General features: G+C 41.7%; 1 protein-coding gene across 1 annotated transcript in view; it reads right to left on the bottom strand.

Moving 5' to 3' along the window:
* The window catches only part of UBR4 (ubiquitin protein ligase E3 component n-recognin 4), a 3,959,899-nt gene that overhangs the window by 624,785 nt on the left and 3,308,405 nt on the right, over positions 1 to 26,709 (bottom strand). Inside the window, 1 exon segment of the mRNA XM_044087073.1 lies at positions 11,770 to 11,879. Within this exon segment, the coding sequence (XP_043943008.1) occupies positions 11,770 to 11,879 (110 nt within the window).

Genomic DNA, 26,709 nt, shown 5'->3' with positions numbered 1-26,709 from the left:
TGGACCTGGCCTTGTATGTCAGGTCACCTCACCTGAGCAGGCGGTATGCGACTGAATAGAGCTGGAGTTTCTTCAGTCTGGCAGCATATGACAGATTTTTGATCCTTTATCCTTTTTTTGGTGAACTTTTGGGGGGGTCTCTCTCATGGAGCAGGTGGTGGTGAGATACATCCCGAATGGGGCATTGTCATCGATCATTGGTCTGATAAGTGAAGAGTACAGGGAAACAATGACCTCATCAATGGATCCTGTAGATCTGTTCATGATCAGGTGGGCAATGTGGAAAGGTCTTTCTAACCACTTTAGCAATGTGAGAAAGCAAAGTAAACTCTGTCCCCCCTGGTCCCCAGGTCCCTCTGTGTTGATAACCTCTTAGTATTGCCTAGGCTTAGGTAGCCTATTGTTTTTCCCGGGTTAGGGTATCATTTTTGGCATTTTTGGCATTTAACTTCAGGCCATGGCTCTGGCACCAGCTATCAGTTCCTCGATTCTGTTTCTGGATAATGAAGTATGGATGTCTGTGTATGCTCGCTGCCCCAGTGTGCAGTCATCTGCAAACTTGTCACTCATAGTCCTCCTCAGTCCTCCTATGTTTGCTGGTAGCCTGGCCTGAGACAACAGGGCCAAGCCTGGCCCACATACTGAGCCTTGTGACATGGAGTGTGACTCGACCTGGAGTCCCAGTCACAGCCAACCCCTGTAACCCTCGTCCTTTAGCCAGTTTTAACAGTTTCTTGTGACTCTTGGGTTATGGGTTTTTTTAGTAAGCCACTCTATAAAGCCAGTGTAGATGGTGATTTCAAACTTAATGCCCCTCTCCCAGTCTCAAACATCAAACTAAATCCACTCTGCATCAGAAATGAAGGAACTAACTCAGCAATAAAGCACACAAATTTCATGTCCAACTTGTAAAGTGAGTTAGCTTAGGTAATCTTACTAAATCCAGTGGTGTTCAATATGTAAAAAGCTTCAGAGTTTATTTAAACTTATTTTAGATTTCAGTTTCAGGATCTTCTCAAATATCTTTGTTTAACTATCTGTGAAAAATTATAAAAGCATTTCTACTTCTATTCTTCTGCCATGTGTAGATCTATTTAATGCATTTCTTCCTTATATGCAGTTTACTGTTCAAATATATAATTTTCTGTCTTATCTACCATATATTGTTCACCTTCTCTTTGCAAAATATATGTCTGCCATTGTATTTTTCTTAATCTCCTTTGAAAAATGCCTGTATGCTTGATAAGTTTCTTGAGAGAAATGTAGGTATATGTCTCATTGGGCACTCCCATATGCTGTCTGTGTATTATGTTTTCCTGTGAATTATGTAAATGGCTATTTCTTTTCTCAAATGTTATACTGCCTAAGTACACAAATAGTTTTTCTTACTGTTCTTTTAAAGGAAAACACCTTAGAAGTCCAAAAAACATGTTTTGTTTTCATTATCGTTGTTTTCTGAGCTATTTTAATGCCTCAAAATCACTCCAAATGCTTCTTTTACAATTTTAATGTGTTTCCCTCAAAATGGTGGATGATGGGGCCCGCCTTGGTAACATGACCTTGTTTTCTTGCTTTCATCCATTCTTCCCGGAACACATTTCAAGTCCTCTTTATACAAGTCATGCTAGACATAAGAAAGTGGTGGTGTTTTCTCATGCCACTGATATAGGATGGCAGGACTGTGAAGCACCATCATCTAAACACACCTTCTGTAACAGAGCTACTTCTGTTTTTCTGACTAAGGTTCATTTATGGGTCTGTCGGAGCTGCTTTCAGCAGAAGAAAGCAGGTAAATAACAGGTTTTTGCAAACTTATTTTTGCAGTGTTAAAAGAAATGACAAACCTTCCCCCACAATCTTGCGCTGAGGTGTGAAAACTGGCACTGCAGTAAATGATCTTTGCTGTACATTTACAAGAAACAATAGGATTCCAAACTAAGTTGATCTGCTACTTCCCAATGCCTTCAGTGCAAAGTTTCTCTCTCTCACATAAATAATGCAGAATTAAAATGTGCTTTACTAGTTTCTTAATTATTTCGGTCATGCTCACACCTTTTCTATTTTCTATTTATTTATACTTTCGTAACCAGGAAAGTGAACTGCTCCCATGACCCTTTTCAGACATAACTCTGGCTACACTGGCAAAGTTAATAAAATGTAATAAATGCACTTAGCAATACAAAGAACAAAAAGACATGGACAAAGATTGCATGTGCAACACACACAGTCACTTGTGACAACGAATAAGTAAAACAATAAGTGATATTTACCAGATTGTATACATTAAGAATGCTTAACTCTACTATGTTAAGTTTATTATAAATAAATTGTATGCACCCATATTGCACAAGTATGTGCGTATGTATATTTTTGTGTATATATACATACATATTGTGAAACTGCCAGCCCAGCTATCTGGAATTTTGTAAATAATTCTGTGTCATTTGTGAATATTGATATGACTTGTGCAAAAGTAAATGTAATGAACAGGGTTGGTACAGTACTGAGCTTCAAGAATGTAACCACAGCATACCCTGCTGGAACATGGAAGATCATACTTCTCAACTGTATAGATTTTTGCAGAATGTCCAGATTTGTGCCTCATATTTTTGCTCGTTTTTCATAAAATTGTGGTTTTCTGGCAAACTAGTGACAAATCATTAAAGACTGAAGTTAGAAAATGACAGGCATTTATGTTTCAGACTTCATAACCTTCAGAAAATTCATGTTAAAGCAAAACCATTTATTTTATCAACTTTCTAAGTTTTTTAAGAGCAATATTTAAAAATTGCCCCTATTTTGGGGCCTTTGTCCCACTTTTACTAATGGCTTTGTCCAGATTTCTTGCTGTAAGAAGTTGAGAGGTATGTAGAAGATTAACTTGCAAAACTTCAAGAGAAGAAGTTGAAATTAAATTGTTTTATGATTGTGTTATAAACGTTAGTTTCAATGCAGCAGGAAGACAAGATGTCTAGAACTAGGGTGCCTTTTGCATTGTTTTGCAAGTGCTCTATTGTTTTTTTTTTTGATTGTTTTAGGAATTTCACGATCTGCAAACTTCTGAGAAAGATGTATTTTTAACACAGATGTTAAATTCTATCAGTTTCTGTTTTAGCCTGGGAACTGAAGTCAGGTGATAAAAATGATGTCATCCAAACAGTACTATCTGATATTAATTTAACAGCTCTCTACTGTGCATTTCGTCTTTGACGTGGAAACATCCACTCATCACCACCATCTGCACTTGCCTTGCTGTAAATAAGACTTGGGGCATAGTATCTCTTTTAGATATAGATAGGAATATAGTAAAGATAATTTAGATGTTTTCTGTATTTGAGACTGTCCTGCAATGTTTTAAAATATTGCCTGTGATTTAGAACTATGAAGTAACTGTGTTGGATTTATTGAGCATTGTCTTGTTCTTTTATTATTTAATATTAAATATATTTAAACCTATCTTTGTGGCTGATATTTGTGAGCCATATTTAAGCTTAGAGTACTTGCATATCTATTTGGTGACACTATACAGGCCACTCCAATAGCCTTACTTGGTCAAACTACCATTTGGATAAATAGTAACATTACACAGTAAGACTGGACACCCTATGCTAAGGGCCTTAAGTAATGGATAAAGAGTGGCAAGTGGCAGCTGTAACTACCGTATAGTCTGGGCGGATGAGTCATAAACCTGTGCCAGCCTTTCCCAGGTGTGTGTGCTTGTGTGTGTTTATATATAAATCAAATCTCAGAGTGTGTGTGTCAGCTACTTGTGCAGGGACACGAAGCACTGGTTGGACAGAAAGGGTGCTGGAGGTTTTGGCTTGGCCACTCAGCTGAGATCTCAACCCTATACCTATGCCAGTGGGGAGTCTTATTGTTGACCTGGAGAAAGAGGGAAAAAACAGCCCCAGACTGACTGTGGTCTCTGTGTGCTCTTAAGGGAAATTGCACTTCAATGTGTGCACTTGTCATCCTCCCTACAGTTATCCCACTCCACAAGGAGGGATCCACCTTGGATCCCGGGAACTACCGTCCCATCAATCTGACAAGCCTGATCTGCAAGGGCATGGAACACATTATCCTGGAACTTATAAACAAAGACCTTGGCAACCTTCAAACACTGGACCCCACCCAGTTTGGGTTCATGAAGGGCTGATCTAGTCTCCTGAACCTGACTGACTTTTTTGAATCAGTCTCCAGAGCAGTGGACGAGGGTAAGGCAGTCCACACAGCCTATCTGGACCTTGCCAAGGCCTTCGACACCATCCCCCACTCTGGAATCATAGATAAACGTACTAAGCTCGGCATAAATCCCTACGTCACTTGATGGGTTGCCAAGTGGCTTACTGACAAAACCCAGACTGTAAAAGTAGCAGACTCCAAATCCAGCTTCAGACAAGTGACAAGTGGAGTACCTCAGAGTTCAGTCCTGGGACCACTCTTGTTTGGCATCTACTTCTCTGAAGTACAGACCAACACTAAGGGACTCTGGTTAACACAGTTTGCAGATGACTGCAAACTGGGAGCCATTACTGAATCCCCAAATGATGTGGATATTCTACAAAAGGGCCTTACAGAAACAGATGCTTGGTGCCAGAGCCATGGGCTCAAGCTTAATGCCAAGAAATGTATAGTTATCCCCTTTGGGAAAAAACATGTACCCATGAATTACCACATAGATGGCAGTACACTAAACACCGACAGTCTGATGAGAGACTTAGGGACACAGGTGGACAGTGGTCTCACCTTCGATAACCACATTGCCACAACAGTCAGGAAACCCTTTATGTGGCACACCTCATCACTAACGGCTTTTCATCCAGAAAAAAGGAGGTCTATGTCCCACTGTACTCATCCCTCATTAAACCCATTATAGAATACAACACCCCGTTTGGTATGTACCTCACAAGACATCTGCAAAAGCTGGAAAGACCGCAGAAACATCTCACTAAAAGAATCACAGGCCTAAAGCAGATGCCCTATGCTGACCATCTAAAAAAAACTCCAGCTATACTCTGTGGCATATCAACTACTCAGAGGCGATCTCTGCTTAACATACAAGGCCATGTCAAACCCTGAGCTGTTGGATATGGTCCACTTAAAGAAACCCCAATCCCTCAGAGCCACATGCTCCAGGGATCAAAACCTTGTCATCACAATGAACAAAACATGCTGGAGGGATAGGTTCCTGACCCAGAGACTCCCCATACTCTGGAATAGACTGCCCATACATGTCAAGCAGAGCATCTCCTTGGCCCTCTTCAAAAGGAACCTTGATGATTGGATGGGAGAGAGGAAATTCACCCCTGGATCATGTCAATCACCCTGCTAGACAGGGGTCCAGGGAAGTAAATATTGTGGGAAGAAATATCCAGGGAATTGTTATGGCTAGGCTTGTATAGGCCCTAGGGCCGATAGCCAAGTACCAACCTATGAACCATTGTGTACATCCCCTAGCTGTTTGCCAGTGCTGGGGCATCTCGTGCGCACACACACACACCTATATATATATATATATATATATATATATATATATATATATATATATATATATATATATACACACACACACCCCCATGAACCTTTAAGTTCACCCTGGGGAGCACTCCAGTGGCTCTACTTGATAGCGGCACTGGGAACTAACGGTGGCATGATGCCAGGGCACTTCTATGGGCTAAGCTTGTAAAGGCTCCAGGGCTGTTGGCCTAGTACACATCTATGAACACACACACATGTACACGTGCACAGAAACATGTGTGTGTGTGTATAAATATATATATATATATATATATATATATATATATATATATATATATATATATATATATATATATATATATATATATATATATATATATATATACACACACACACATATAAAATGGAAAAGTAGAGTATATGCCTGTGAATGTACTTCACGTCCTTTAAAGAAAAACAAATCAAAATGGAAATTGTGTAACTATGTGTGTAAACACAAACACAAATAGATCTGTGGTGTGTGTGTGTGTTTAAATGCACGTCTAACTCTGTGTGTGTGGGGGGGGGGGGCTTGAAAATGGTAAATGTGTTGATAGTTAACAAGAAAAAGTATTTTCTGAATTATTTACTCTGTTAAAGGCAAGTGTTGCCGAGGTGCTAGAGAAAATATTTTTGTGTGTTTGACTTCGTTTTAATAAATTATTTTTCATTACTTCAGAATTGGCCTTCTATTCGTGGTATTTGTGGATTTTTACATTCAGCTGTCATTTATCTATTTTCTGAATTTTCTCTAAATATCACAGAAAACTTTGATGCTACATTTACGTTATCTTAACATATGAGCTATTATAAATAATGAACATTTAAAGATTAGCATTTCAACACAGGTGACAACTGCCTTTAACCCCTGACTGATCTAATTGGTTTGTTTTGCTATGAAAGGGGAGTGTTAAGTTCTCCTCTCTGCAATAAAAACAGTGGAAAACAGTTCCATAGCTTTCTGTCTTTTTATATCAGCTACTGTTTTCCTGATGTTAGTAGGACTAATTGCCCATCTAAGTGTGACAGTAGTACCTGACAGAGTAAACTACACGTGTCTGTGATATGTCACGCAGGGAGAGATGAATGCCTCTGCAAAGTATGTGAGAAGTCGAGCTTAAAAACAAAGTAGGTGGGCTTTCCCTTCCTTTGATTACAATGTAAGGAAATAGAAGTTTTAAAAAGTACAAGCAAGTTTCTGGTACCTACATAATATTAGAACCATACTCTAAGGAGAAGAGAAAGCTAAAGATTGAGTTAAACTGTAGGAGAGGGCAGAGTTTTCCTTTAATGGAGCTTTTCTCTCAGAGCCTCCAATGAAAACAGGTTCCCTACCCAGTCAATCTTTCCCGGTAACCAAATGTCAAATAAATAATTAATTGCCCCACATCTTTGAAAAAGAAGATGGTGTAAGGTAGCTATGTACATTAAGGCATGTAATTCTGAAATTCTGGCAGAATAAATGGATGACATTATTCCTGATGGCCAAGACAATAATAATTTAAACAGCAATAATCCTGCTGGTCTGAACAGAAAAGAGAACCCCCCTGCCCCAGACAAAGTTCATATCCCACCCTACTTCTCAACCTTTTAAAGTAAGTAATCTGGACAAAGCCATAAAAAAATGGGAGAAAAGGCTCAAAAATGTGGACAATTTTTAAATATTGCTCTTACTAACTTAGAAAGTTGAAATAACAGCTTTTGCCTTAGCATTTATTTTCTGAAGGGTACAAAGTCTGAAAATCAAACGTCAGTCATTTTCTTCAAGCTTTAAAGATTTGCCATTGCCACTAATTTGCCAGAAAATCATAATTTTATGAAAAATGAACCAAAATATGAGGCAAAAATCTGTTCAAGAGATATGTATCCCACAGGGGGAAGCACCAACTTCTTTTGGGCCTCAAAGGATCCATTTAAAAATTGTCCTTACAGCATGTAAAGTTGTCAAGAAAACAGATAAGCATGACACCAAATGGTTCACCTCGAATGCAGCACAAGAAAGGCTCTAATCGAACAAGGATGTAAGACCACTGGACATAGGCCACCTCAGGCTGTATTCTACTTTGTGTACCAAAAAACAAAAATCGGTTACTTAGTGTCAGGAAAGATTTACTAATACTGGGTTTCCATGCCTCTTTAATAACGTGCAAGTCCTCAGTGGGAAAGAAGCCTCAATGAGGGATCATGTTCCTATTTTACAGGATGTAACCCAGAGGTGCTCTAGATTTGGTTGCATCAGGATTCTTTATTGCTGGTGAAAAAAGGCTAAGACACACGGAGGAGAGCAGTAGACATACTGCTCAACTTCCTCTGAAAAGAGAATATATGTCTGGCTGAAAGGGGTACCAGAAAATGGTACAAGTATAGACTTGTCTTCTGAAGTGTTCTAAAAATCGGGGGGGACGACGACAAAGAAGTGACCTCAACAGCAAGACACCAAAAATTTATGCATTGCTACTGATCCTTTGCAGGGGTATCTGTGCAGAAACTCTCAAATGTAGTGATTCTGTGGGAAGGGTAAACAGAACTACCACCTGGATACCCCCTAGAAAGTATGCTGACCTCAAGGGAAGCCTCCAGGTTTCAATTTCCATATCTGTGAGTTGGGAGAGGCTCTGCTCATACAGTTTAAAAAGGTATACTCAGTCAGCTATCACATCCAACCTGCACAAATGGATTATGTGACCTCATTTCATGTCAGTACCCCTCCTCCTAACATCCCTCACTCCTCAGAAAATATTGCTACCTCATTCAACACATACTTCACCCAAACCATACTATCACTAGCTAAACAACACAACCCCCTCCCTTCCAACCCACACCTTCAACTAGTAATCTCCCCACTGCCTTCGCTTTTTCTCCTGTACCTACCTCCAACATAAAAAAACTCTTAACTAAACTTAAACCCACCAAATCAGCAGCAGACAACCTCCCAAGTAATACCTACAAATCGCAGCTGATGCTCTGGCCTACTCAGTATCCATCTTGATTAACCGATCTCTGTCAGAAAGTTACGTTCCCACATTGTGGAAAGTCTCACATATAATTCCCCTCCACAAAGGCGGACCCTCTGCAGAACTAACCAATTACCGCCCCATAGCTATTCTCTCTCCACTCTCCAAAATACTAGAGAGATGTATACACTCTCAGGTTTCACACTACCTCCTTACTAACAACCTCCTTTCCAGTACTCAGCATGGTTTCCGACCAAAGCATAGCACCACCACTGCCTTACTCTCCTTTACTAACACTATCCTTCAGCATAAAAACAATGGCTATCTCTCCTCTGCTACTTTCCTAGACCTATCTAAAGCATTTGACATGGTCCCACACAAACAACTTATCTCTGTCCTCAATAACCTATCCTTCTCACAATCGGTCACCAACTGGTTTCAGAGTTACCTGTCTGACCACCAACAATCTGTTGTATGGCAGAATGACATATCTCCCCAACTACCTGTCTCCATAGGGGTTCCCCAAGGATCCATCCTTGGACCCCTACTTTTCTCTGTTTACACCAATAATCTAGCCTCTGCCACCAAACATGGCACACTCATCCAATACACAGATGACTAAACCATCATCTGCTCAGCCCGGTCCCTACCCAAACTGCAAAAAGTCACACAGGAAGCCTTTTCCTCTGTTGAAACATGGTTATCCGATGCCCAATTAATACTCAACCCAAACAAAACTAAACTACTCATCTTCCAACCCACCAAACATACTCAAAACAACTCTCACTTTAACATCACAGCAAAAGACAAACCCACTATATACCCAACTGAACACACCAAATTGCTAGGAGTGGAAATAGACAAATCTCAAAATTTGACATTCACATATCCATGACCATAAAAAAAAGTCCACAAAAAAACTAGGAGCATTATACAGAAATAAACAATTTCTCACCAAAGCAGCAAAGATTTCAATAGCAAATTCCCACCTTATCTCCACCCTACTTTATGCCTCACCAGTATATACCAACCTAAGGCAATGTGATCTAAACAAGCTAGAGACCTGCTACAACAAAATCGCCAAATTCGCCACAGGGGCATCCTACCGTAGTCACCACTGTCTCTCACTTGCTGAACTGGGCTGGCTTGAACTCCCTCACCTCCTTCAGTGGTATCAACTCTCACTCGCCCACAAACTAGTAAACCATCCACTAAATGTCCCATCCCTCCAGAATCTACTCCAACCCTATCGCACCACCAGACCACTAAGATCCAGCAACAAAAATCACTTGCAGATCACTAAAGCCAATAACTCTGCTGGTGAAGCACTATTCTCTTGCGCCATAGCCAAATTATGGAACTCACTCCCACCCACAATTACCACCGTACCATCATACACCAACTTCAAAACTTTATTAAAAGCGCACCTAAAACATGCTGGCTATGCCCTTGCAACTCCCACTCTAATATCATCCACCCCATCCAACTACTACCTTGCTTTCACCTCCACTAACTACCTTGATGATAGCAAGCTCAGATGCTCATAAGCCTAGTACTTATTATACAGCAGGAACTTCTCATTGTTACATTTGTTAATGCCTGTTATGTACTTCACAGATAAAGATTCTAGTTGTCTACTGATGTACTATGTTCTTCATCTGTAAATAAGTTGTAAGTAATTTCTATGTTAATCGCTATGTAATCCAATGTAACTACTGTCTGTTTATTTTACTGTGGAGCTTTTCTCCCCGGGCCTCCGCTGAAAATGGACCCACGTCCAGTCGGACACTCCCGGTCAACAAATTTAAATAAATAAATAAATAATTTGTTTATGTACCACGAAACTGTGTGGTTGCTTGACTAAACTGATGATACCTGACATCAGGACTGATTTTAGGATACAGAAGACATAAATGAAGGAACATGTACTTAATAATGACATGCATGTCAACGTCCCTGTTGTTCCATGCCCCCTCCAACTTTAAAGGATTCTGTCTGCACTCACCAAGACAAACTACAGGCATCCGAAATTAAGGATCGTCTGCCTCAATCCTAAAAATGGCTGGCTATCACCAGAGCTACCAACCACATGAATTCCCATGAATGGAATTACTTTTCCAATGATTGGAAGTGTTAGCGCCAGAGGTTCCTTAGGAGCCATTGTATTTTCAACACATGCAGCCTGGCCAATGGAGCCGTAGGGAGAAAATTCAACATCTGACCCATACAATTCAGGATAGCTCCTGCTGTCTTTGAATACCTGCTCAGCTGACTGGGTTAAAAAAGAACTCCAAATAGCATTCTTCTTGAGGGAAAAAGTCTGTACATCTTAGTTTCCAGGATGGGACGGAGTTAATACTTCATTTCCTGAAAGTTGGGGATATCCCTAGGACGGTGAAGCACAGTAGATGTGGCAATTTTGAGTCCTGGTAAATTCTTCCACAGATATTGTCAAAATTACAAAGTTATCCAGATAAAGGAAAAAGTGTATTCCCTTGACCCTTAGATGGGTAGGAATTGTAGCTAAGTATTCCATGAATACCCTGGGAGAATCAGACATCCCAAAGGACAAGGATGTGAACAGAAGTCATCAGACAATACCACAAATGTTATGCACTTCCTACAGACAGATGTGTAAATTAAGCATCATTAATGTCCAGGATGACCAAGAGGGGGTCTGACAAGAGGTATTCTAGGAGCTACTGAAGGGATAACATAACATCTTGAAACTTATTTTTAAACTACAAACTATTTCAGTCTGAAGAGATTTATATTGGGTCCTCAGCACTAGTGTTTTTTTTTTTGGCATACCGTAGCAGCCTTAAACAGAACTTCTATCATGAATGATTAGAACTCGCATAGAACTGGTCCTGCCACAACAGCCTGGCTTGATGGAATGGAAGGAATGTCTCTGAAGGGAGGAACAGATCTCTGAATTTAATCTTGTATACCACATCAGTGCATGTCTATACCGGTCATGATTTCCACTGATTTATGGACATTTTGTGTATGCCACTGCTTGCCAAAGTTCTGACTGAAAAGGGCCCTTGGATCTGTACAACTACTCATTTAAACTAGTCAGTCAGTCAAACCAACTACATCATAAATGATTCAAAAGACCACTAAACATATCCTCCCAAGGCTATTTAACTGTACTAGCAACTTATTCCATCGAATTCTTTGCACTTCAATGATGCTCACACAAAGCAATGCATTCAAGCCATATTATTAAGATCCCAAAGACATTGCAAAAAACTATACTGCAACAAGCACTTAAAAAAAAATTACATCAACATACCTTGTGAGGAGATCAAGGACCTGCTGTTTGCGACTTGGGATGGTGGCAAGGGCTTCTACAATTGTGCAGGCAGCCTGCCTTGCAGCTTGAGTTGCTGGGGTAAACAGCACCTAAAGCACGTAAACATAACATGCCTCACTCAAAAATGCATTACGCTAAACTGATAAAATAGTGCAATTAAAATTTAACAAGCACACTACAAAAGGTTACCCAATATGGCATGGTTAAAGATGATTTATACTCACTATCAAAGAAGACTTTTATATTTGATACACTGTAACTGTTAAATACTTCATTTAACCCATAACTGCTGCACAAGTGAGTAAACCACACTTGTCACAATACATCTAATATATATCACATATGGTGGGGGCAGACACCGAAGGTCCAAACACCTGCGTTATAATGGAAAAAGCTATAACACAATATAAAGCTACACTGAAGTCAGCCTATCCAAAAGCAATGATCCAGTTAAAGGCCTTCTGGCTGTATCCAATAAATATATGACTTCAGACTAATTCCACAAGAAGTGACAGAGCAAGGATCGCACAAGTATAGACTTGTTTTCTGGACTGCTCTAAAGACTGGGGTAAAAAAAGAGGGAAAGCATAAAGACCACCTCAATGGCAAGAGACTACAAATGTATGTATTACTACTGATCCCTTGCACGGGTATCCAGTAGGACATGAAGTATATGGCTTTTAAGCTAATGATCTACCTTTAGTCATTAGTATATTATATAGAGCACACAAATGCAATACAGACTGCATGGAGATTAGACCCAAAGCACCATCTCTGAATGTCATTTACTAAGCATCCTGACATAACATGTTGTCAGAGTGGGAAGTCTTGCCAGAATTTAAGAAATGCCTCACAGCAAGACGTTGTCGCGTTCGATTCTCAGCTAGAGCATCTTCTGTGTGGAGGCATGCGTGAATGGGCATGCCTTCGTTGAAGGTTGTACATTAGGGCTGGCAACTCAGTACGTAAAAATTTACTGCCAATCATTAGCGGACCGGAGTTCCGCTGTGGCGACCCCTAACCGGGATAAGCCGAAAGACACAACAACAACAACCAGCAGAAGTGAAAACATGTACGTGTTCTGAAACACTTCTGTGCTTGAAACTACAGAAGAACTGGAAACATGGTTGAGTAAGGAGAAGGTTACAGTCAGCTGCCTGTCTGGTGCAAGGATTCACCAGATCACACATGTACTCAAGTCTCTCAACAAGTACCGTTATGACTCGGTCATAGTTCATATTTGTGTGAACGACTTGAGATGTACCACTCTGGATTGTATGATGAAAGACATGATTGAGCTCTCTGAACAAGTGTCCCAGGCGGGTATATCCCTAGCTTTGAGCAGCATTTTACCCTCACCTAGGATATCATCACAGTATAAACAGAAAAAGACTGACTTCAGTAATTGGCTTAGTTAATGTTATCATTCTAAGGGGATCCAGTTCCTGTCAGCTTGGGACAACATGGTGGATAGTCCACATTGCTCTGCCAGAAATGGTCTTCACCTGGCATCTCTAGGCTTTTGGTTGCTGGCTAAGACACTTGCCTCCCCCATAATGCCTTTTTTTAGACAAGGTCACAACGACAAATTTCCCAACTTGAAACTATCAACCAACAACAAACTAAGGGTCATATTGCTGAACGCTAGGAGTTTAAGTCAGAAACTGCACTCTCTAGAAGCACTCCTCTCCCTGGAAGATGCTTATGTCTGTGCAGTCATAGAAACCTGGATCAAGGCTACAATGCCTTCCACACTTTCAGACCGCAAACTGAAAGTGTGAGAACCAAAGCAGGTGAAGTTAGCTATCTCCATTAAAGGTAATTGCACCTCTAGACTGGTTAGACATGAAAACTCTATACAGCTACTCCAAGTTCAAATTATTATGGGTAACACCCCCCCCTCTTTCAGGTCATCAGTTACAGGCCACTTCCATGAACCAAGATGCCCACACAGCTTTAGATCTACTTGGGACAATTAAGGTAAATCTAACACCCTAGTCAAGGGTAACTTCAACTATCCTTCCATCAACTGGGAAACATACACGAGCCCAAACTCAATTGCACGAGAGTTCTTGGACTTTAACTCAAATGTCCTGGAACAAATACTGCACCAACTAACATTGGGTAATACGGCGATTCAGGTCATACCCTGCAATAAGTCCCCAACTATGTCCCATGACTCTGACTCCACATTTCTAAGCACTCTGGAAACTATTGAGATCCAACCCAACACTCTCATACCAGGTGACTGCAACTACCCCTCCATCAACTGGGAAAACTACTCATTCACCAATGCACTGGCCCAATGCTTCCTGGAATTCATCAATCCTAATGCCCTGGTCCAGCTCATTCTTACCCCCCACTAGAGGAAGCAGTATTCTTGACCTGGTTATTACTAACATGGGCAACCACTGCTCTACACCAATAGTTAATTTCTCCCTGGTTAGATCTAACCACAAACTAATCATCATGGAAATACACATCTCACCCACACCCCCCCACACAAAGGTATCCACCATGAAAAACTTCTCCAAAGCTGACTATGGACTCCTAAAAACAGAGGTGGCTAATTTCACGGCACCCATGGCAATGGAAAATAGATGCATGACTGCCGAATCATACACCAAGGCACTGCACAAAGATGTACACAAATGCATGGAACTAGCCATACCCAATGGAACCAAGACGCTCTCCTCCAAAAAAAGGAAGCCAATCTGGTGGTCCTCTGCCATTAATAAACTCTACAACAGAAGGAAGAAACTGTTGCAGAAAAAGGTGAAGTCTCAAGACAGGAAAACTTCCCTCCTCTCTCATCAAAACCCTCCAACGCCAGCTATGAAGGCAGAATTGTGGCAGGCACTAAAAAGAATAAAGCCTTCTATAGTTATATCAAGAATCTCCACAGCAATACCCAGATTTGCTCTGAGTTACTGCACAATGGTACCTCCAATACTGAGCCAACAGATATTGTCAACATACTGGCTAATAGATTCAGTGCCAACTTTACCCCCCCCCCCTCAAAGGGCCAATCTCAATACCGGAAGAATGCCAGGCAACCAGCAGTACAGCAGCACATGTTAAAGCTGCATTGTCCAAGGCCAAGAATACAGCTTCCATGGGACCCAACAATATCCCTGGTTGTGTTCTACATAAATTACAAAGTGAACTGGCACCACATCTGTGTGCCCTGTTCACTCACAGCCTCACCTCAGGCTTTGTCTCTACCGAATGGTGCAATGCTACAGTCATCCCTCTCCATAAAGCAGGAGCGACTACAGACCCTGGAAATTATCGCCCCATTAGCCTGACGTGTCTGATATGTAAAGGCTATGGAGTGCATCATCGTGGACCTAATTAACAAGGATATAAGGAATCTCCAAACTCTATATCCCATGCAATTTGGTTTTGTGAAAGGTAGATCATGCTTGCTCAACCTGGTGGACTTCTTTGAGTCAGTCACCAGAGCTGTGGATGAGAGTCAGTCAGTTCATACAGCCTAACTCGATCCGGCCAAGGCCTTTGATACCATTCTTCACTCAGGAATTGTTGATAAACTCACCAAACAAGGCATCGACCCCTATATCGTTAGGTGGGTTTGCCCACAGTGTGAAAGTAGCAGATTCCAAGTCAGACTGCCAACCAGTCACAAGTGGAGTCCCATAGGGATCGGTCCTGTGTCCTTTCCTGTATGGCATCTACTTCTCAGAAGTCCAGGCCAACATGGAGGGACTCTGGCTAACCAAGTTCGTAGAAGACTGCAAGCTGGGAGCCATTATTAACTCCCCAAATGATGCAGACATCCTACAGAAAGGCCTCACTGAGACCAATGACTGGTGTCAAAACCATGGCCTTAAACTTATTGCCAAAAAAATGTGTCATCCCCTTTTTGAAAAAACTGTTCCCACTAATTACTACATCGATGGGAGCCCATTGAACACTGAAGGAGTTGCAAAAGATCTGGGGACGCAGGCTGACAGCAACCTCTCCTTTGACCACTACATTGCCACTGTGGTCAGAAAGTCCTTCTATGTGGAAAATCTCATTACCAAGGGTTTTGCATCCAGGAAGAAAAAGGTCATTTCTCAGTACTCTTCCCTCATTAGACCAATTATAGAGTATAATTCCCCATTTGGCATGTACCTCACTAGACACATGCAAAAGCTGGAGAGGCCACAAAAGTACCTAATGAAGAGGATCCTAGGCCTTAAATACATGTCCTACATGGACAGACTCAAAAAAACTCCAGCTATTCTTTGTCTCATATCGCCTACTAAGAAGTAATCTCTGCTTGACTTACAAAGCCATGTCTGACCCAGCTCTGTTAGAAATGCTACATCTAAAGAAATCCCAATCCCTGCACCACACGCTCCAGAGACCTCAACTTCATTATCGCAATCAACAGAACATGCTGGAGGGACAGGTTCATAACCCAGAGACTACCCATGCCATGGAATACACTTCCCATACATGTCAAGCAGAGCATCTCACTGGCCCTCTTCAAGAGAAATCTTGATGAGTGGATGGGAAATAGAAATTTCACCTTGAGGATCAATCCAGTGGCTTTACTTGATAGAGGCACTGGGAATTGACATTGGGCGGCACAATAACAGGACACTTCTACGGCCTAGGCTTGCAAAAGCTCCAGGGCCATTAGCCTAGTGCACACCTATGAACCATCCCACAAAGGGCTCCAATATTCCAGACCTGGTTGTCACCAACACAAGTGACAGATGCAACATCTCAAGTGTAAGGCCCACACTGGTTAAATCTGACCATAAATCAGTCATTTTTGAAGGAGCAATATTACCAGAACTCCCCAAAGGAGAAGTCAGGCTAAAAAACCTCACCAAAGGTAACTTATACCCTCCTAAGGGAAGGTATAGTAAGACCTTCGAGCTCTGGCTTCCACAGATGGCATTGACAGCTATACTAAGGTATACACTAATGCCCTGTACAGACACAGCAGTGCCGGATAGGATTAAAGCAAGATCCTCAAGAAAAAAACAAACCATCCTGGTGGACGTCTAGCATTAATAAATTAATAAGTGAAAGAAGCTGCTGTCTAAAATATAAATGTGAAATCCCAGAACTAGAAGAGCACCCTCCTAAGCCTGAACAAGTAAACAAGGCAACCAGTAAAATCTTCAGAGAACAACTATGAGAAAAATTGAGCAAACATAGCCACGGATAACCATAAGGCTTTCTTCAGCTACATCCAGAACCTAAAATGTAGGACTTAGTTGTGTGCTTAACTAATTGTGGACAGCATCACACACACACACACACACACACACACACACACACACACACACACACACACACACACACACACACACAGACCCTGTGGAAATTGCAAATCTGCTAGCAGACAGGTTTGGCAAATATTTCACCCCTATCCCTCCCAAGCATACCACAAACCATGTCTTCATCATCTCCTCTTCCCTGCATCTCCAAACAGCAAGTCATCAATGCTCTCTCCAAGGCTACGAACACAGCCTCCATGGGACCAGATGGCATTCTGGGCTACATTCTTAATGTTCTAAAACAAGAGCTAGCTACTCCAGTAGGCACTCTATTCAACTACAGCCTGAGTACTGGCTATGTCCCCAGTGAATGGAAAACAGTGACTTATCACCCTCCACAAGGGAGGTCTGGCAACCGACCTGGGTAACTTTATACGTTTAACCAGCCTCATCTATAAGGCAATGGAATGAATCATCATGGACATCATAAATAAGGATATAGGTGATCTCCATACCCTGGATCCATCCCAGTACGGTTTTGTCAAGGTCAGGTCATGCCTGCTAAATCTGGGGGACTTCTTTGAGAACGTGACCAGACCCATAGACAAGGGCAAACAGCCTATCTTGACTTGGACAAGATCTTTGGCACTATCCTACATTCAACATCATTGACCAATGAACCCAGTTGAATATCAACCCCTATGTTGCCAGGTGGGTTGCAAAGTGGCTCACAAATTGACAACACTCAAAGTGAAAAACTTTACGTCTACCAGCAGACAGTACAGTTGTGTACACTTACCATAAATGTAGATGTCCGAGTGTATTCACTTTTGCAGTCATTACATTTGGGTAATCTGCTGGCAGGTTGCCCGCGGTCGGCCTGAATTCCAAAGTCTTGGGTCCTGCGTTTGTTGCTGTCTCCTCTTCATTGACGTCAGATCGTCAGGGGTATAAAACATGCAGCCGACACATATATATATATATATATATATATATATATATATATATATATATACATATATACACACACACACACACACACACACACACACACACACACACACACACACACACACATGCATCAATATAAACTTTACCTTCATCTACAAGCAAATACACCACATAGGTTGTAGAAGATAGAGAAGGACAGATAAACTCCAGAATGACAGGGGGATGGCGGGAGGGTAACCTGGACTGCAACAGTGAATACACTCGAACGTCTACATTTATGGTAAGTGTACACAGCTGTACTATGTTCTTCGTGTTTCACTGTTGAAGTAATTACATTTGGGTAGAATCCCAAAGCTATGGTTGGGAGGCTGGAGCTAAACAGCATTAGATGCGGCTATAAGGCCCTGCAGAACTGCAGTGGCAAAGCCTGCCCTGGACTTAGAGTAGAGAGGCAAATGATAATTGGATAATGGAGCATTTCTCCCCGGGCCTCCGCTGAAAACAGGCTCTGTGGAACCTAGTCGGACATTCCCGGTCAACAAATGTTAAATAAATTAAATAAATAAATAAAATAAAATAATGATTTGTGAAAGTGTGAACAGAACTCCAAGTAGCAGCCTCTAGAATGTCTTTGGTTGGTACTCCTCTGAGAAAGGCTGCTGAAGTAGCTGCAGCTCTGGTGTAATGAGACCTAATGCCCTTGGGAACAGGTTTACCATGGTGTAAGTAGCAGTAACGGATGCAGTGGCTTATCCACTTTGAAACTGTCTGCTTTGAAATAGCCTTTCCTTCTGATCCTGCAGCATATGCCACTAGTAAATGCTCAGTTTTTCTTAGAGCTTTAGTCCTGCTCAAGTAGAATCTTAGCTGTCTGTGTACGTCCAAGGAATGCAGAATTCTCTCCACCTTGTTCTGCGGATTTGGATAAAAAGTTGGCAGATGAATTGTTTGGTTAAGAGCCACACTGGAAACCACCTTCGGCATAAATGTAGGATTTGTCCTCAGAGACACCGTCTGGGTAAAATATGATAAAAAGGCTCTACAGCCATGAGGGCCTGTAGCTCTGAAACTCTTCTTGCTGAAGTAATTGCTAGTAGCAGAGCTGTTTTCCATGACAAGAACTTCAGCAGTAGCATCTGGTTCAAATGGAGGCAGGGTGAGCTTTTCCAACACATAACTGAGGTCCCATGCAGGTAATGGTGATCTTCTAGGAGGCCTTACATTTTTTGGCTCCTCTAAGATACTGCTTTAGTAAAGGATGAGAAAAGATTGGTTGCTCTGTATTGTAATGAGCCGAAATGGCAGAAGCATGGATTTTAATTGATGAGAAAGATAGGCCTTTGTCAAGCATCTCAGTCAAGTATTGTAATATCTGAGGAATATTTGGTTCTGTTGCATCAGTTCCTTGTGCTTGATGCCAAGCACAGAATCTCTTCCATTTATCAGCATAAGATTTTCTAGTACTAGGCCTTCTGGCTTTCAAAATGACATCCATCACAGCTTTACTGAGAGGAGTTGTTTGTACAACTACATGATCAGCCATGCTGTCAGGTTCAGTGTCCGGAGTTGATTGTGCAGGATCTGATTGTTTTGCTGGGACAGTAGATGAGGTCTTTGAGGTAAGGTCCAAGCTGGGTAATGAGACAAGTTCCTTAGGACTGGGTACCAGTATTGGCAGGGCCAGTCCGGGGCAATTAGTATCATCTTTGGTTTCTCTTGTCTGACTTTTAGGAGGACCTTGGGAAGAAGAGGCAGAGGAGGAAAGGCGTAAACTGATAGGTTTTGCCAACTGATGGATAGGGCATCCACTTTCCATGCTTGTCTGTGATAAGACCTTGGGCAGAATCTTTTCAATTGATAATTTTGAGGAGAGGCAAATAGATCTATATCTGGGCTCCCCCATTTCTCTGTTATCATGCTGAAGACTTGTGGATTTAGTTTCCACTCATGAGGATTCATAAGTTTTCTGCTTAAATCATCTGCCAGAGTATTTTGTTTTCCTGGCAGGAATTGAGCTTGAAGATGTATTTGGTAGGTCAAAGCTGTGTCTCACAGTGCCATGGCTAAACTGCAAAGGGGGTATGAGTGTGTGCCCCCTTGCTTGTTTATATACCACATGACCGTGGTCTTGTCCGTCTTTATCAGTAGTTGTCCTGGATGAAGTAAGTCCTTGAAGGCTGTTAGGGCATTTTGAACAGCTAGCATCTCTTTCTGGTTGATATGTAGATGCATTTGTTTTGGGGTCCATATGCCCTGAATGCATCTTCTTGCCATGTGGGCCCCCCAGGCATAATCTGATGTGTCTGTTGTTAAGGTCTGGCTGGCAGGGGGGAAGAGTGAAGGCCCATCCCATGTTTTGGTGACATGCCTTTGCCCACCATAGAAACTCCTGCTGTAGGCAGAGAATGAAATTAATCATTGTTTCCAGACTGTCAGAATGTTGACTCCATAAACTTTTTACGTACCATTAAAGTTTCCTCATATGCAGTCTTGCATATGGAATCAGTAGGATGCAGGATGCCATGAAGCCCAAAGCCTGCAGAATTTGTCTTGCAGATAACTGGGTTTTTGTTGCCATCAGTTTGAAGTAAGAATTCGGTTGCCTTTGCTTGTCTGGCGTGAGGTAAGCCATCTGGGCAGTTGTATTCAAGCTTGCACCCAGGAATGTTATCTTTTGAGAGGGTACCAGTTGTGATTTCTTTTCGTTTATTGTGTACCGCAGGCATGTTAGAAGCCTTTTCACAAACGCCAGGTGTCGAAGAAGAATGTCCTTGTACTTTGCTTGAATGAGACAGTCGTCCAAGTAAGGATATATTTGTATACTTCTTTGTCTGCAAAATGCAATTACTGGTGCCAGGCACTTTGTAAAGACCCTGGGCGCAGTAGATAAGCCAAAGGGCAGTGCAGAGAATTGGTAATGCATTAAGCCAGCCTTGAATCTGAGGTATCTTCTGCATGATTGCCTTATTGGGACATGCATGTATGCCTCTTTTAGGTCTAATGTCACCAGCCAAGCATTCTTGCCCAGCATGGGCAGAAGCTGCTGCAAAGTCAGCATTTTGAATTTTGGAATGTCCAGGTATGTGTTCAAAATCGATAAATCCAGTATTGGCCGCCAGGCCTTGTCCTTTCTGGGTACCAAGAACAGTCGAGTAAAAACCTTGTCCTTTTTCCTGTTCTGGTACTGGCCGAATGGCCCTCATATCCATGAGGGACGTAACCTGTTTCTGTGCCTCTGCCCATTGTTTTTTTGGCAGATCTGGCCAACCGTTTGCCATTGGCAGAGTGTGGAAAGGGAATCTGTATCCCTGTGATACTATCTTTAATACCCACTTGTCCTGAGTTATTAACTGCCAATTTTGAGCAAAAAGTGCTAATTTTCCCCCTAAGGGTGCTTCCAAAAGATAAGTGCTTGGTGTAGGCAGAGGGAAGTCATTGGGACTGTTTTCTGTAGGGTTGTGCTTTATCCCCTCCAGATTTGGAGGTAGAAGCGCCCCATTGCTTTGACCTGTATGAATCTTGCATCTGGTATCTGGAACCCTTAGGGCGTCTGGATTTGTCCCTTTGAGCTCTGTCTTACACAGGAAAGGACCAATTTTTTGTAGGCCAGTGTCTACTGAATCTTGTTGGCTACACTTGTAAGAAGTCTTTAACAGTTTGCATAGACTTAGCTTTGTCTTCCATTTTCTTTAAAACCTATTCTGCCTTAATACCAAACAGAGTATCATGCTGTAAAGGTGCATCTAGCAATTTAGCTTTAACATGATGAGGCAAATTTTGTTCCTTTATCCAGGCATGCCTCCTAATCACAGATCCAGTAACTGCGGCCCTACAGGAGGCCTCTAAGGAGTCAAAACCACATTGCAAAGTATGCTTTCCAACCCGTTCAGCTGCATGCAATAATTCCTGCAATTCTTTATTTTCTGCACATTCAGAAATCATCATTTTCTGTTTCAGCAATACCATAACATGTTGTTGATACTTAAGCATATGAAACTGACAGTTTAAGGCCCTGATTGCCAAGGTTGCAGATGTATAAACCTTTTTTCCCCATCTGTCCAGTGCCCTTGAATCTCTGTCAGAGGGGCTAGGATTTTTTGCTGCTGAGGCCTTAACTCCCTTTGGACCTTGTGAAATAGTTTCAGGATCAGCAGCAGGGTTTCTAAATAAAAATTTATGTGAGTCAGGGACCCTGTAATATCTGTCAGGCTTACTGGGAGCCGGAGGTAAGGAGTCAGGGGTGAAGCTTGACTCCGAAAACACATCATCCGCAATGTCTAAAACGGGGAATGGCTAAAGGCCTGTGCTGAGGGAGAAGGAAATCCCTGAGCCTTTTTTTTGATTCTGAGAAATCTTGACTCTCCCAGTGAAAATGCTCCCTCAAAGTATGCAAGGTTTCTCCAAATGAATAATCCTCAGGAGGAGATGCAGATGGTATAGACTCCTCTGCATCAGAATCCTCATAGGGAGGTACAGATAATTCCTGATCAGAAGAGGAATCAGAAGAAATAGAAACCTGATCTGAAGATTCATAATCCGTGTCTGGCCTAGGCCTCTTACCTGGAGGGGATGGGTACCCTTGATCAAGGTAATAAGGTCTTCAGCCATTTTGATCATCTGTTTTTTAGGCATAGAGGCCTGTGCACGTGGCTCATGCGTCATTTTTTTAGTTTTAGAAGTTGCTTTTGTTTTTGGTTTTGCAGCTGTCGTCAGTTTGATAAACAAATGTTGAGGTCTGAATACACCCTCAGAAGCCAGTGCCTGCTCAACTGCTCTAGACCCATCCGAGGGAGATACATCCGTTGGTCCAATACCTTGAGTATCTTGTGGCATGCCGGACTCCACATGGGTGTCGGTAGAGGCCTGCGACTCGAAGGTAACAGGTATCAGGGGCTGCAAAAGCACCTCACTGAGTACCGGCGAACCAGCGACTGGCTTAAGAGAAACTTTGTCGTTGGTTTTGGATCTCGACTGCTTTTCTTTGCATTTTTTTTATGTACTCCGGTAGTCTGATTGCTATCCGACGACATTTCTGGGTAGTTAAATCTGTTTCCAAAATATTTTGAGGCAAAAATATACCAACGCTTAATAGTGTGTTGGTTAAATCTAGCACAAAACCGACAGCCAGGCACGTTGTGATCAGGGCCTAGGCAAGGAACACAGTATAAATGGAAATCCTTATGAGGTATTTGCTTTCCACAAGTAATACAATTATTAACTTTTTCTGACATCGGTATGGAGCAAGAAAAAAGTTTCCCCAACGGGGTACTTAGCTTTAGTGAAGACTTCGGTTCTGAAACTCAAACTCAAATATTTCAGTAGTCGGCCGACCGGCACTTGCGAAATGCTTTTGCTTCGGGCACCGCGTGGCAAGAAAGACTAAAGAAGTCCAGGCCAAAACGGAGGGGCTGTGGCTAACAGTGTTTGCAGATGACTGCAAATTAGGTGTTCACACCGAATCCGCTAGCAGTGTCAGCGTACTTCAAAAGGGGCTTATATAGACCAATGATTGGTGCTAAAGCCATTGTATTAAACTAAATGCTAAAAATGCATCATCATTCTCTTTGGAAAGAACAATGTCCTTGCTGATTATAAAATAAACAATAATACCTCAAGTATCAATTCAGTAGTGACAGACCTGGGAACATAAGTTGACTGTGACCTCAACTTTGACCACCATGCATCTATTGTGGCGAGGAAGGCATTATACGTCACTCAACCGATTAGCAAAGGCATCGCCTCAAGAGCAAAAGAGGTTATAACTCACCTATACTTTTCCCTCATCAGCCTATTACCGAATATAATGCTCCCTTTGGTATGTGTACTGTATCAGACACCTGCAGCAACTTGAGAAACTTTAGAGATTTCTAAGAAAATTCAGGGTCTCCAGCACGTCATATGTGAACAGACTGAAGTCGCTGTCACTACACTCAGTACCCTACAGACTACTTAGAGGCGACATATGTCTGGTTTACAGGGCTATCTCTGACAACAAATCTAATGGAAATGCATAGAGTCACCCATTCCAGGGACCTCAATCTAGCTTGCGACAAACAGGACCTGCTGGAGAAACAGATGCATCTCTCAGAGGTTGACACTCTTCTGGAATAGGCTTCCAATCCATATCAAGCAGAGCAGCTCCATGACCCCGAAACCGTAAATTTCTGCGCAAGACTGCCCTGCCTTCTCTCCTGGACATGGGTAGTCCTTGTGTGAAAAACCTTGGGCATAAACTATTATCTCTCATTTAGTACTATACTGGCTTTTAACAGCTAGGCTTGTAAAGACCCTTGGGTCAATAGCCTAGTAACATCCTATGAACCTAAGCAAGCCTTCTAACCAGCCCAGTTGATTATTAAAGGCATAAGGTGTTATCTCCCTTTGACTGGCTCTTGTCAGGCTCATACTACAATACACTTCACACTAAGGTCACATAAAGGTGATGCGTCCCAATTCCAGAAGTCTAAACAATAAATTGTCTTATCTTGAAGCACTTCTGCATTTGGAAAGTATTCAAGTCTGTACAGTTACTGAAACCTGGTTGAAATATAAAAATATCGCTCTCTACACATTGGGGTTTTGCATTTTTTCAAGCATTCAGACATAATGGCAACTGTGGTGGTGGAGTCCTCATAATTATCAAGGAACATACTATCGCCAGGCAGATAAATAGGGACTAAAAGTGAATTTTCTGAACTACAGATCACTCTTGATACGATTATCAACTAACAGTTTGTTACAGAATGTCTTCTGTGTCCTCTGATGACAATGTAAGTCACTTCAGTGCCCTAAATGATCTCCCTATTAGCAAAAATCCCCTTATTTTCTGTGACTTTGACTACCCTTCAATAAACTGGGATATTTACAACTCCAAGGTAGGATATGCCCAAAAATCCCTAGACTCAGTACAAAAACTTCCCTTGAGGAGTTGGTAAATAAACCTTCTACAGAACTTGTCATTCCTGACCTGATTCTTACAAGCATGGCTGTCTCTTGCCCTACTCCTGTGGTAATCTTCCTTCCTCAGAAAAATTTTGACCATAACCTTGACACCTTCTCCTTTAAACTTCCCAAAATTCCTACATCAAATTCATTTAAGGACTACAAACATGTCAACCTCATCCTATGGTGCAACAAACAATCCGTTTATGACTGCACCTCCATCAACCTTAACAGAACAGTAAGCTTCACTAAGGAATTCTACACCCATTTAGAAAAATGTATATTGCAAGCAGTCTCTACCAAAACAAAGTCATCATCATCCTCTTTCGGCTTTTCCCGTTAGGGGTCGCCACAGCAGATCATCTCTTTCCATTTCTTCCTATCCTCTGCATCTTGCTCTGTCACACCAACTGCCTGCATTGTCGTCTCTCACCACGTCCATAAACCTTATCTTAGGCCTTCCTCTTTTCCTCTTACCTGGCAGCTCCATCCTGAGCATCTTTTTCCCAATATACCCATCATCCCTCCTCAGCAAATGTCCAAACCAACGCAATCTCGTCTCTCTTGCTTTGTCTCCAAACTGTCCAACATGAGCTGTCCCTCTAATATACTGATTCCTAATCCTATTCATCCTAGTCACACCGAGTGCAAATCTTAACATCTTTAACTCTGCCACATCCAGCTCTGACTCCTGCCTTTTTGTCAATGCCACTGTCTCCAACCCATATAACATAGCTGGTCTCACTACCCTCTTGTAGACCTTCCCTTTCACTCTTACTGGTACCCGTCTGTCACAAATCACTCCTGACACTCTTCTCCACCCATTCCACCCTGCCTGTACTCTCTTCTTCACCTCTCTTCCACATTCACCATTACTCTGAACTGTTGATCCCAAGTACTTAAACTCGTCCACCTTTACCAGCTCTACTCCCTGCATCCTCACCATTCCTCTACCCTCCCTCTCATTTACACACATATATTCTGTCTTAGCCCTGCTGACCTTCATTTCTCTGCTCTCTAGGGCATATCTCCATCTACCAAAACAAAGTATCATGAGAAATTCAAAAACAAACCAACCTGGTAGTCCACCACCATAAATAAACTATACAACAGAAGAAACTTCTTAAATTATTTTTTTCTGATAGTGAGATAAAAATTAAATATCAGATAAAATATCTAGGTGTAACTTATACTTCCGACTTTAGAGAAATCATCAAGATTAATTTATCACATACTTGGACTAATATTCAAAATTATATTAATAGAGGGAAGAATGTTAACATGTCTTTACTCTCTAAAGCCAGCGTGGTCAAAATGAATGTCTTACCTAGAATTCTTTTCCAAATGTATGCTATTTTTTCAATTGTTCCTCAAAGTTTTTTTGAAAGCTATGGAAAAAGCCTTATCTAAATGCTTGTGGCATCCAAAATCAGTCAGAATTAAATATGATAAACTTTCCCTTGCAAAGGACAAAGGAGGCCTGGGTTTACCAGACTTTAAACTTTATTACACTATAATTACCTCTTGTAGATTGCTCCAAATAATAAACAATGATTCTAACGTGTGTAGTTGGGCACCCCAATGGATCAAAATCTGATATGATCACATTAAATCCTTTGACATTAACCCCAAATCCCCCCTTTTCTAAATTTAAATCAAAGAAACTCCTACACCAAGAATTTACACCCATTGTTCAAACATATGATTCTAACTATTCAAAATTTACTCATATCTATACAGTTATCCAATGCCCTTGCCTTCATGCAACCGCTTCACCTAAACC

Source organism: Protopterus annectens, chromosome 1.part1, assembly GCF_019279795.1.
Source record: "Protopterus annectens isolate FY-2018-M chromosome 1.part1, PAN1.0, whole genome shotgun sequence".
Classification (NCBI taxonomy): Eukaryota; Metazoa; Chordata; order Ceratodontiformes; family Protopteridae; genus Protopterus; species Protopterus annectens.
The sequence above is the reverse complement of the archived record's forward strand: the minus strand, read 5'-3'. Positions and strand labels throughout refer to the sequence as shown.